Genomic DNA, 10,659 nt, shown 5'->3' with positions numbered 1-10,659 from the left:
GAAGCAAGGTATGCACTGCTCCTTCCTTCCCCCCAAAAGTCTGTCTCTGCCATTTCTAGCCACTCATCGCTGCCGTCCCGCCCATCTCCTACTGTCAGTCTGCTCCAGAGCCTCAGCTTTGTGGGCAGGGTGCAGCTTGGTGCATCGTCCAGGTGAGAGGCAGATTTATTTTTGCCCTCGTGGAGGGAGAGCTCAGCAGTGCACAATTTGGAAAGGTTCTGCCCAACAGAGGTGCGTGCCTGGTCCTACAACGTTGCCCAGACGGCTGCGCAAAGCTGCAGACACCGTCAAATACTTAGCTGCTGACCCTCTGCAAGGATAAAAAAAACCCCCCTCTGCAGCCCACTTCCTGCAGCGTACAAACACTGCTTTTCTTCTTCCCACTACTTTTTGCCCTTGGGGAGAGGAGCTTGGTTGTGTTCATTAACAAGGCAAGGCCATTAAACTTGATTAAACTAAGCTGTTTCTTTAAGAAAATGTCTCTGGGCTGCACAGCTGGCTGCAGACAGAGACTGCACAGCCTCTGCCTGCTGAGCTCTCACCGTGTCTTATCTAGGGCCAGGACACAGACACAAGATTTCCCCAGGAAAACAAACACATGACTGAGATCCAGAGACACATTTGTTTGCAGTTTGAGAGTCATTTATTTTTGGTTAAAAAAAAAAAAAAAAAGGCAAAAAGTTTGTTGGTTTTTTTGGTCATTCTCTCCCCCCCCCCCCGCCCCAGGTTGCATGGACTGTTTAGGAAAATAAAAGGTTGATACTGAAATGCAGTTGTGGGGAGGCAGTGCAGAGGTGTCTGGAGAGCAGGGACTCACACAGCAGTGTTTCTCTACCATGCATCTCCTGCCACCTTCTTAGTGTGGGTGCTGCAGGGTTGCTGCTGCTTGGCTGATGGGTGACAGGTTCTGGCGTACCTTGGGTTGTCACTGCTCTTTTGCTTTGGTGTCAAGAAGCAGCTGATTCAGTGCATGGTTTGGCTAAAACAGCAGTGGTTGAGCAAAGTCAGCCATGGGGCTGCCGTGCCTTACGGGGTGCAGAGACTTGGACCATCTGCTGGTCAGACTGATCAGGGCAGGGTTGTATCCCGGTCCCTCCCTGTCCAGCCCAGGGGTGGTTTGAATGATGATTTTGGGGAGATCTTGAAATTCAGACCTGGCTCTGAACTCCCTAAAGCCTGGATCGGAGATGCTGTGTGTGACACAACACAGACGTTTTCTTGACAGTTCTCTGGTTCTTGTAGGAATCGGCTGCCCTTGTCTGAAACATTACTTGCTAACCCGTGCAGTGAAAGACCATCTTGCAGGGAGCCCTGCAAAGCCCAGCAGCTCCACAATAAGTAGGCTGTACTCTGCCAGAGCCGGCTGCCTCCGTGCCTCTGCTTGTTCGGGTAAGCCTCTGGCCTCCCATTGCGTTACCCTTCGCTCTGATTTTTTTCCATTCCTCCAGGCAGCACCACCCTTCCTCCAGGGCTGCTGGTGCCTCTGGATTGCAGCAGGAGCACCTGCGTGGGCAGCTTTCCTGCCTGTGGGAGGAGGCTGCTTTGCCCACCTGGTGAGCATGGAGGCAAGAGGGCTGGGAGAAGTACCTGCATGGGGGAAAGGAGGGAAGGAAGAAAGAATAATACAAGTGCAGTGCTGGTTCTTTGGGGTCCTGGACGGACTGAGGGTTTGGGACAGAGACCAGAGTTATTCCAGCATGTTTCTCTCGAGGATTAGGTGTGTCAAATCCTTATTTTTTTATAGCATTATATGTTGCTTTCTGTTTTGGAGGAGAAGGGAGTCACTTATTTCAATGCTAACAAAGCAAGCTGGAAAATAAGGTACATATGGAGTCAACTTAAAGGGCTGTGTGAGGAGGAGCCTGGCCTCCCGGCTGTTACCAGCACAGCCGCATGCAGCCAAACCCCGTGACGTGATGTTATAACATCATCGCCCCGTCTGCGTTGGACAAAACAGGCTGTGCTGGGACCAGGTGGCACAAGTGGCTGCTTCTAACCAATGGCTTTGCTCCCCCTGCCAGTGCGTGCCCCGGGAGCCAGGGGAAGGCAGCATTGCCCTTGCCTGGGCTGGAAGCGGTCGTGTCCAGCAGCTCTGTCCAGGCTTGCCCACATGGGTTTGGCTGCTTGTCCCCCAGATGTCTGGCTCTGGCTGGCAGCTCCAGTCTGCTCCAGCAGCTTAAGAACTGGAAGAAAACAGGAGGAAAACATCCAGTGTACAGACACAGGGCAAAAACCAGATGTGATAGGGCTTCTCCACGTGTGCGTATGACACGTGTGCGTATCCCTTGCTGGCAAAACAAGCTGGGGGAGACAGAGCCTTGCGGGGCGGGGGGGCAGAGGAGACCCCCAGCTCCTGAGGAGGTAGGCTGGGCATGCAGGCCTAGGGAGAGCAGAGGGTCAAAACCAGAGTAGGAGTGAGAGCTGTGTGTGGTCTCATTAGCTGCTGTGCCCGGCCGAGCCGTCGTGTGGCCAAGGGAGATGAGGATGGAGAGGGGTGCAGGGTCCAGCTGTATAATGCATCCCTGGGTAAGGGATGACTGTGGGCATGAACTTTACTCCCCTCTGCTCCTACAGCACATCCCAAATCCTAGAGCTGTCTGGTTTGACAGCCACACACAAGCCCTCTGTGTGGCATACGGAGCTGCCCATGTGGCACCAGCTGGTGGCGGCGGGTGCTGGTGGGTCTGCGTATGCACAAGGGCTGCAGGGAGAGGTGATGGCCAAGTGTGCTGGGAAAGCACGTCTGCTGGTTCAATACTGCTTCGGTGTGCCTAGCCCCGCAACAGAGGGGCCTTTGGTCCTGCTCTTCTTTAGTAGTCATTCAATAAATAACTCTAATGCCCATAGCTAAGCCTTTACACAGCCTCAGCTTGTGTTTCTGCTCTTGCAGTAGCATGGTGGGCTCTCTAAAGGCAAGTCTGTATAAAACAGTCTTTCAAGGAAGATTTTTTTTATAAGTAAGTGCTGGTGCAAAAGGGCTGGTCTTGCAGCCTCCTCTCTCCTCCCTGCCTCTAGCCTGGGTGGCAAAGCATCCTTCTGCCTCGCTGCCTTAAGATGGTGTCTTGAGGTCTCTAAGGTTGGGCTGAGGGCATCTAGCTTCAGATGCTCTCAGTTGCCTTGGTTTGGTGGCCGGGGAGATGGCACATCTTTGAGCTCTGGGGTTACCCTGCTCTCGGCTTTTTTTGCTTCTCCAATGTGAGCTGGGTTTGGACGGAGCCTAGACAGTCAAGCTGTGCCATCTCCATGGCAGGGCAAGCAAATGAGGCACACCCGCGCTTGCTTCACATGCAGACGTCCATGTTTGTGCAGGGGGAGTGTGCAGGCAGCTCGGTATTTTGAGTGCATGTGGTCCTGCACACCCTTGTCTGTGCCACGGTGCCTGTGCTTGCACACAAGTGCAGAGGGAGAGCCTTGCACCCAGTTCGCTGCGTGCCAGCCCGGTGCGTGTGCGTTGTGCTCGTGGTGGGAGGTATGTACAGCCTGGTGGCAGGTCACCCTTGCGTGCTCAGCAGGGCACGTGTCCGTGTGAATGCCCGTCCTTTGCAGGGGTTTCTGCCCTTGGGCACACCGTCATGGTGGAGGGGAAGGAGCTTGCAAAAACCTGTGCCTTACTGCCTTGCCCTCTGCTGGCCCTTCAACACGCTGGCTAGCTGCTGGGATCAGCCTGTTTTGAAAGTCACCATAAAGTGGCAGCAGCTTTGGCATCTCCTCACCCCTCGTGCAGAGCTGAAAAGACTGGCAGCATCTCAGAGGGGAGGGCCTGAACGCCCTCCTGTCCACTAGATGGGCAAGGAGGGTCTCTTGTCCAGCAAGAGCAGCTTGGGCTGAGCCGAAATCCACAGGTCCTCTTCATCCTTCTTCTTCTTCTTCTTTTTCTTCTTGTTCTTCTCGGCGTGCAGCTGCCCGTTGCTGCTGGGACCACCTTTCTTCCTGCTTTCTCCCCTCTGGCTGCAGAAGCAGCAGTGGCAGCAGATGAAAATGAATGCAATGAGGACGACGAAAGGCAGACCCATCAGCACGGCCAGGCAGACGGTGTTGAAGACACCTTCCTCATGCTTGGTACGGATGAGCTCCAAGATGGAATTAAAGAAAGAGCTGATCTTCTGCTCCATGTCAGCTCCTGGGCAGGTTGCCTATGCTGCTCCCTTCGCTTGAAGGTCCTTTGGGATATGTTCAGCTCCTGCAAGCAGCTAGTGGGCTCCACAAACGTCCTTGGATGGTGCCTGCAGAGACAAAACCACATGGATCAGGTGCCTGCTCCCTCAGCAATTTCCTCCACGGAGCTGCCAGCACAGCCAAAGCCGCAGCAGGGTGAGAAGTCTGCTGCCACAGGGGGCCAGCCATGCTACTGGCCACATCCCTTTGCGTGTCCCCATCTGAGAAACGCAGCCTCCCAACCCCTCCTGGGGTTCGTTCCTGGTGGTGGGGATGGGCAAGGAGGGCTTTGGTTAGGCATCCCTACTTGCCTTTGGCTGAGCACAAATCCTGTTCCCTTGGACGTACATCTTAACCCTTGCTTGGCAGCCAGACTGTGGAACCTTTACAGCCCTTTGTAGGGTTTATTTCTTAGTGGAGGAGGAATTCTCTGCAGTAGGAGCTTTCCTGTCTACGAAGGGACTTGCCTGGTGTGGGCAAGGGACCACCACAGAGAGCGGTAACGCTGCCATCAGAGCCAGGACTCAACACGTCATGGGTCTCTCCTTAGCCCTGATCCACCCTGGGATGGGGTGTCTGGTTTGGACAGTTTCTCATGGTCTGTGGTCTGGGACGGGCAGCCGAGCTGCTGTGGGCAGGGCACTGCCCGGAGTCCGGGAAGCACAGAGGTAAGGTGTGCCTGTCCCGGGCACTGCGCTGGGGTCTGGTCCTGCTGCTCTGGCACCCGGGGCACCGCCGGCAGGTTTAGGGTGGGGCCTGCGGTTAAACCACCTGGATTTTTTTATGGGAGCTACGGTCAGCGGGACTCGCAGGCAGTGGTGAGGTGGGTGGACGTCGGCAAGCAGCCTCGCACACACGGCTGTCTCTGTGCTCCCGGGGCTGGCTGCAAAGGCGGCGGTGGGGGAGGATGAGGGTTGGCTGGGGATGGAGGAGCCACCGCCGTGCCTCACCTGGGAATTGCTCCAAGGGTTTGGGTAGGGCTGAGGAACATTTTTGCGGTCTGACGTAAGGTCTTCCCCTCCCTCAGGGAGGGAGAGGTGCTGCTGAGAGGCAGGGCTCCCAGGGAAGCCCTCCTGCAGGGGAAGGGAGCTGCTGCCTCTGCCAGGGCCAGGCAATGCTCCCAGGAGTTTTGAATAGGGCAGGGGGCTTTGTGCCATGAGTTTGCAGTTCTGGTTCAACACGGGGGTCACTAAATTATAGGCTGTACAGATGAAGAGCTGGCAGGGGCAATATCAGGCTCTAATACCATGTTTCACCCTCGCTTGGCATTTCATATCAGTGTCTTTGCCAGCCTTTGGGATTCAAGCCCCGCAGCCTCTTGAGGGAATGCTGAAGTCCCCATGTGCACAGGAGGGGAAACTGAAGCACGTTAAAAGGAAAGCCAACACTTCCACCTGACAAAAACTTGAGAGGTACAGCCTGAACTCCAAAGTGTCCCGGAGGGGTTGCTCCACTCATTCCCTGTGACCACCGACTTGTTGGCTCTCCCTCTGGTAGCTCTCGCAGAGCCTGGGCATCTCTAGAGAGGAACAGGAAGGGGACCCAGGCTGGGTTCAGATAAAGTCTCCTTGTCTAAAGCACTACCGTTCCTTGCTTTCAATCGCATTTATTGCTGTTGTGGCACCTGCTAAGGGACGCTCTCTTGTACCGAACGTTTTGGGATGCTCCAGTTCACCCAGTTGGCACCACTGCACATCCTCCCGCCTTGCTTTGCAATTACACCCTACCTCCTAACAAACAACAAAGCTACCAGCCTTGCCCGAAAAAGAAACCACGAGTCCCGCCTAACCACAGCCCTCCTGCTGCGGCTGAGGCACAAGCTGGTGGGTATCCCCCAAAAAGGCAGCTCCCAAGGGAAAAACCCACCTTTGGGAACACAGTCCTGGGACCTACAAAGCTGTACGGGGTCTTGTTTCACCAGGCACCCCCGGCCACTGGCTTTTGGACCTAACTGCCGGGACTCCAAGAGCCGAATCCTTCAGTGTAGATGCTGAGCTCTCAATTTGGGACTTCACAAATGCTCAGATCCTATTAAAAAGAAGGGGTTTACCCTCCCTGCCCCTCACAGAAATAGACTGACCACTGCGAATTTATTGTTTCGATCTGCACGAAAGGATAGCTGAGCTAGCCCCAATTAGCTGGTGGTTTCTCTTTTGGACATACACGTGGGAAATGTGATGAAAATGGGCATATGAATTTCTGTGGGTGACTTTCTGAAAAACTCTCATTTGAGATTTACCAAATGAGACACAGTGCTCTGGGAGATGCTTTGGCTAAACGAAGACTTTAGTAGCTAATGTTTTATTGCTGGATTTTTGTCCAGTCTGCTGCATCTTCCAGTTTTGGCTTTGCTAGAAAGGGAATTTAAAAAAAAAATAAATAATGGCGGGGTCTGGTTTTTTTGGGAAGTAGACAAGCAGGATGGTGGGGATGCCAGGCATGCACCCAGGAGGGAGGGATGGTGCTGCAAGAGGCAGAAGAGCCTTTTCCACCCCACTGCTGCTGCAGAGCAGCTTCTCGGCCTCCAAAAACTGGCTGCTCCCTGCATTGCCTCATTCCCCTACCCAGCAGAGGCTGGTGATATCACCGCCGTCCCCACCTGAGAAATCACGGGCTACCACCAAGGGGTCACAGACTGAAATCCCATCCATCCTCTTCCTACCCCTTGCCTGGAGCCAGCGGTGAGTGTTACAGATCTGCTTTTGCTCACAGGGGAGATACGCAAGGGCTCTGGGTGCTGGGCTATCTGCTGCCCGCAGGCATTACAAGCAAAGGGCAAGGGGGAAAGTGGAGAGAGCTGCTGCTTAGAACTGCTCCCTGTCCCAACCTTCATCCTTGCTGAGGCCCTTTTTCGGGACAGCTGTAACAAAGGTTAAATTGCAACACAAATAAACAGAGCAGCTTTTCCTCCGCCTGAATCATCTGTGTGATGCAGGTTTGCCATTTATCCATAAATATCCTGACAGCTCATTATCCAGGCAGGAACACTGGACGCCTATGATACACTTCACTCCAAAAAAGAAGTAAAAAAACCAACCCCAAAACAACCACCGCCTTAATTTCAGACAAAACAGGATGTACAATTTTATTCCTGCGCTGAGCTGCTTTATATTTATTGCCTCTAAACTTCAGGGGAGGGGAGGAGGGCTGGAACTTCCTTTTAAACTTGTAATTAATTGTTTGCAGAGAAAAAAAAGAAAGAAAGAACAAAAAAAGTAGCAGAGCCTTTTGAAATGTTTCCACTTCAAACTGAACGCGCTGCAGAGGCCCTCACTGCTTGCTCCCTGGAAGTGCCCAGCTAGGGATGTGCAGCCGCCCTGGGCAAGCCTGGAGCAGCAGGAATGCGGCTGAGCATCCCTTGCAAGGGGAAGGCAGAGGTACCTGCCACCACCCTCAGCAAGCAGCGCCGAAATCCCGGGGCCACCTTTCAGCATGGCTACGCAGCTGGTTTTCAAATGCCTCTTCTTTTTGGTGCATGTATCGCCTTTTGTTTTGTAGATGAACAGATGTCTGTGCGCTAAATAAAGGGGTTCTTCAGTTTACTATAAAAAAAAAACCAACCAAACGGGGAGGGGAAAGTAGAAAAACTGGTGCCTTTTGAGCTGGCAACTCCAATGGCAGAGGGGTTACCCAAGGCCACCCATTGCCAGCTGAAAGCCTGCGTGCGCAGCGAGGAGCTGCATTTAGGAAAAATTTGTGCTGCTGCTCAATTTGGTGTGACAGCAACATCTCCCCTTAGCGAGGGGACGAAGGGGGAGAGCTGTGCCGGGATCCACCATGGGTGTGAACTGGGTGCCCAATGCACATGGGAGCTGCAGCTGGGAGGTCAGCTGGTTTTTTGGGTCAAGGTATGGGACCAAAAAACGGGGCCAGGGAGGCACTGGGAGACAGGGCAGCATCTCAGGGAGAGCTCCTAAATGCCCTGCTAAATGAGCTCTTTGTTTTTGGGTAGCCGGTGCTGGCAGCGAGTCAGGGGAAAGCTGACATGGTAACTTGCTCGGGAAATCCTGCTGCCAGGGATGGACGGCAGCTCTGCACGGCTGGGGTTTGTGTGGCTTGTGTAAGTTTTAATCGAAGCTGGGCATCCGACATGAGGTTCTTTAATCCACACTGGCTCTGAAGGAGCAGTTTTTTTCAAGGGTGGGGAGCATCCACCACTCCTCTGGAGTTACGGGCGGCCGTGGGTGGAAAACAAGCTCCTTTTGAGGGCCAGCTTGGGATGGCACCGCAAACCATCGGCGTGCACAGCTTGCCTGGCTGAGCTGGAGGGGTAAAGGCTGCCAGCATGAGCATGGGGAAATCAAAACAGAGGGGTTGCCTTGGCAATGCTGGCTTGCCCACATCCTGTGCGCTGCAGAGCAACCGCAGCGGCTGGGGATGGAGGTAGAGTTTGCAGAAAAAGTTGCAGTTTGCTGGAAACAGGGGGCAAAGGGCTGGAAGCTGCTACGCAGGGTCACCGTGGCAGAGGGGAGAGAGCTGAATGTGTTTTAGGACCTGATTTTGCAAGTCCTTTAGGCTCAACCCTCAACAGGCTCTTACGTCTGTGTGAAGTTCCCTCCAGCCTAACAAGGCTCAACCCGCTCCTCTCGGCTGACACGCAGCTCAGCTCAGGCAGGAGCAGGGCTGCTCTAAGTTGCTTCTCCCCGCATCCTCACTGAGAGCAGGGGCAGCTCAGGAGGACAACCGACCTACCGCCCATGACCTGTGGGGTTTGGCCCCGAGTACTTCTAGGTTATTTGAACTCCCCCGCACTCGGTGTCTGGCTGCAACTCAGGACTGGCCGAGGTGACACGAAAGGGTCTGACCTGCTGCCACCCTCATTTCCTTAACGCAGATGAGACCTCACTTCTGGTGAGACCTCACGTCATGCAGTTGATGCTAAGTGGTGCAAAGCAGGAATCACAATATTAAACTTGAACATTTCCTTCTGTTATTGGCTTTATAACAGCTTTATACCCACCTTCCTCTGGCAGTGATAGCTATGGGTCAGGCTAGGAGAGGCTAACTTCTCTGACAGAGCCTGCAAGCTCTCTGATATGATACAACTAGCAGAGACACAACTACGCACGCACGCACACACGAGTGACATCTATTTTCCCGTTTGCACCTGCAGACTTAAAGGAAAATTGGATGAAACCTGACACTGAGGCCGAGCAGTTTCCTTAGCTGGGACTGCACGTTACTGTTTTGGAAATGGTGAATAGTAAGAGTTTTGCCGCCGGCCTCCCAGAACTCACAGCAGGCTCCAGAGACCTTCCTCAAACGTTAAAAAACAAACACCAAAAGCCACCACCTAGCAAACAAAACCAACTAAAGCTTCATCTTATTCCCACTGCCGTCAAACCTTCCAGCCAGAAGCCACGTGTAGATGCTTTCATCCCTTAAAGGGAACGATTTGGAAAACTACTGATATGAACGTTGGATAACAGGGTTAAAGTGAAACTATTTTGCAAGCTGCTGCCTGGAGCTCACTCCACCATCGCCATCTGCACACGCGCAGCTGCCATTGGCCCTGGGTTCGGTGCAACTCCTGGCCAAAAGAACCAGTTTTGCTTTCAGAAAAGCACCGCTGTTATCCCTGGCAGCACCGGGAGCTCCCTTGAGCCATCTTGGTCTCCTCTAAATTACGGTAGAGGCAGCGCTGCCTCCCCCGGGCTGGCAGACAGCCCCCCACCCAGCCCACCCTGGGGTGGATCGCAGGGATTTTTGGTTGCGGGGGCTCAGGGGGCTGCGGATCCACCTGGGCCAGCCCCGCAGCTTTCTAGGGGAAAAGGAACAGCAAAATTTGTTGGCTCAACCTTACCTCTAGCTTTCGCGACCCAAAACCCCTGGTGCTGGGCAAGGCTTCTTCTGACGAGTGTCCCCTGAGAGCTGGTTGCTCTTCATCGCCACTTCTCAAGTGCCACTGTCCCCAGCCGGCTCTGCCACCACCTGCCCCACAGGCTGTGCCACAGTCCCACCGCCCCTGCCCAAACCCCATCCATCCTCGGAGCCAGCCCCGCCGCGGCAGAGCAGCTGCCTGCACTGGGGGTACGGGCAGCAGTTGATGTGCCCGTAAAAAAAAAAAACAACAAAAAACCACCACCAAAAAAGAGAAAAGCCCTGCGTTTGGATAATACAAAGCCAAAGGATAACGCCCAGCCCGGCAGGGCGATGCCCGGTGGCTGCGGGGAGCGGCTCCCCCCCGGGACCCCTCTCCCGGGCGACCCCCGCTCCCGGGACCCCCCAAACCTACCTCGGCGGCCCCTCGGCTCGTCCTGCCGCCCGCCCCGGCGGAGGCTCCCGGCGGCCGGAGGAAATGGGACGCCCGCTCCCGCCCGCCTCCGCCCCCGGCCCGGCCCCGCCGCCCTGCCTGCCCCACCTGGGGCGCCCCGCCGCGCCCCGGCCCCTGTTCTCCCCCCGCCCCTTACACAGCCCCAAAACCCTGCGGGGGAGGGGGGGACCACGGGCGCTGAGGAAGGGCTGGCGAAGTTGCAGTTGTTTAGTCTAGGAAAGAGGCGGGAG

The 10,659-nt window shown here is 54.8% G+C and overlaps 1 protein-coding gene across 2 annotated transcripts; it reads right to left on the bottom strand.

The window, feature by feature from the left end:
- Positions 1-1,275: 1,275 nt before the first annotated feature.
- KIAA0040 (KIAA0040 ortholog) lies at positions 1,276-10,446 on the bottom strand. Of its 2 annotated transcripts, none has more exons than XM_030033851.1 (2): positions 10,391-10,446; positions 1,276-4,223 (listed from the first exon to the last, which is right to left on the bottom strand). In XM_030033851.1, exon 2 carries the CDS (start codon positions 4,110-4,112, stop codon positions 3,780-3,782), a length of 333 nt encoding a protein of 110 aa, XP_029889711.1. In that variant the 5' UTR covers positions 4,113-4,223; positions 10,391-10,446; the 3' UTR covers positions 1,276-3,779. The 2 variants fall into 2 exon arrangements, with proteins under 2 accessions (XP_029889711.1, XP_029889712.1); XM_030033852.2 differs by lacking the exon at positions 10,391-10,446 and adding an exon at positions 9,959-10,349.
- Between the last annotated feature and the right edge of the window lie 213 nt (positions 10,447-10,659).

This window comes from Aquila chrysaetos, chromosome 12 (assembly GCF_900496995.4).
Source record: "Aquila chrysaetos chrysaetos chromosome 12, bAquChr1.4, whole genome shotgun sequence".
Taxonomy (NCBI): domain Eukaryota; kingdom Metazoa; phylum Chordata; class Aves; order Accipitriformes; family Accipitridae; genus Aquila; species Aquila chrysaetos.
The sequence above is the reverse complement of the archived record's forward strand: the minus strand, read 5'-3'. Positions and strand labels throughout refer to the sequence as shown.

Bases quoted from the DNA above. Each gene is read 5' to 3' on its own strand.
- KIAA0040 (XM_030033851.1), bottom strand. From the start codon at position 4,112: ATGGAGCAGAAGATCAGCTCTTTCTTTAATTCCATCTTGGAGCTCATC.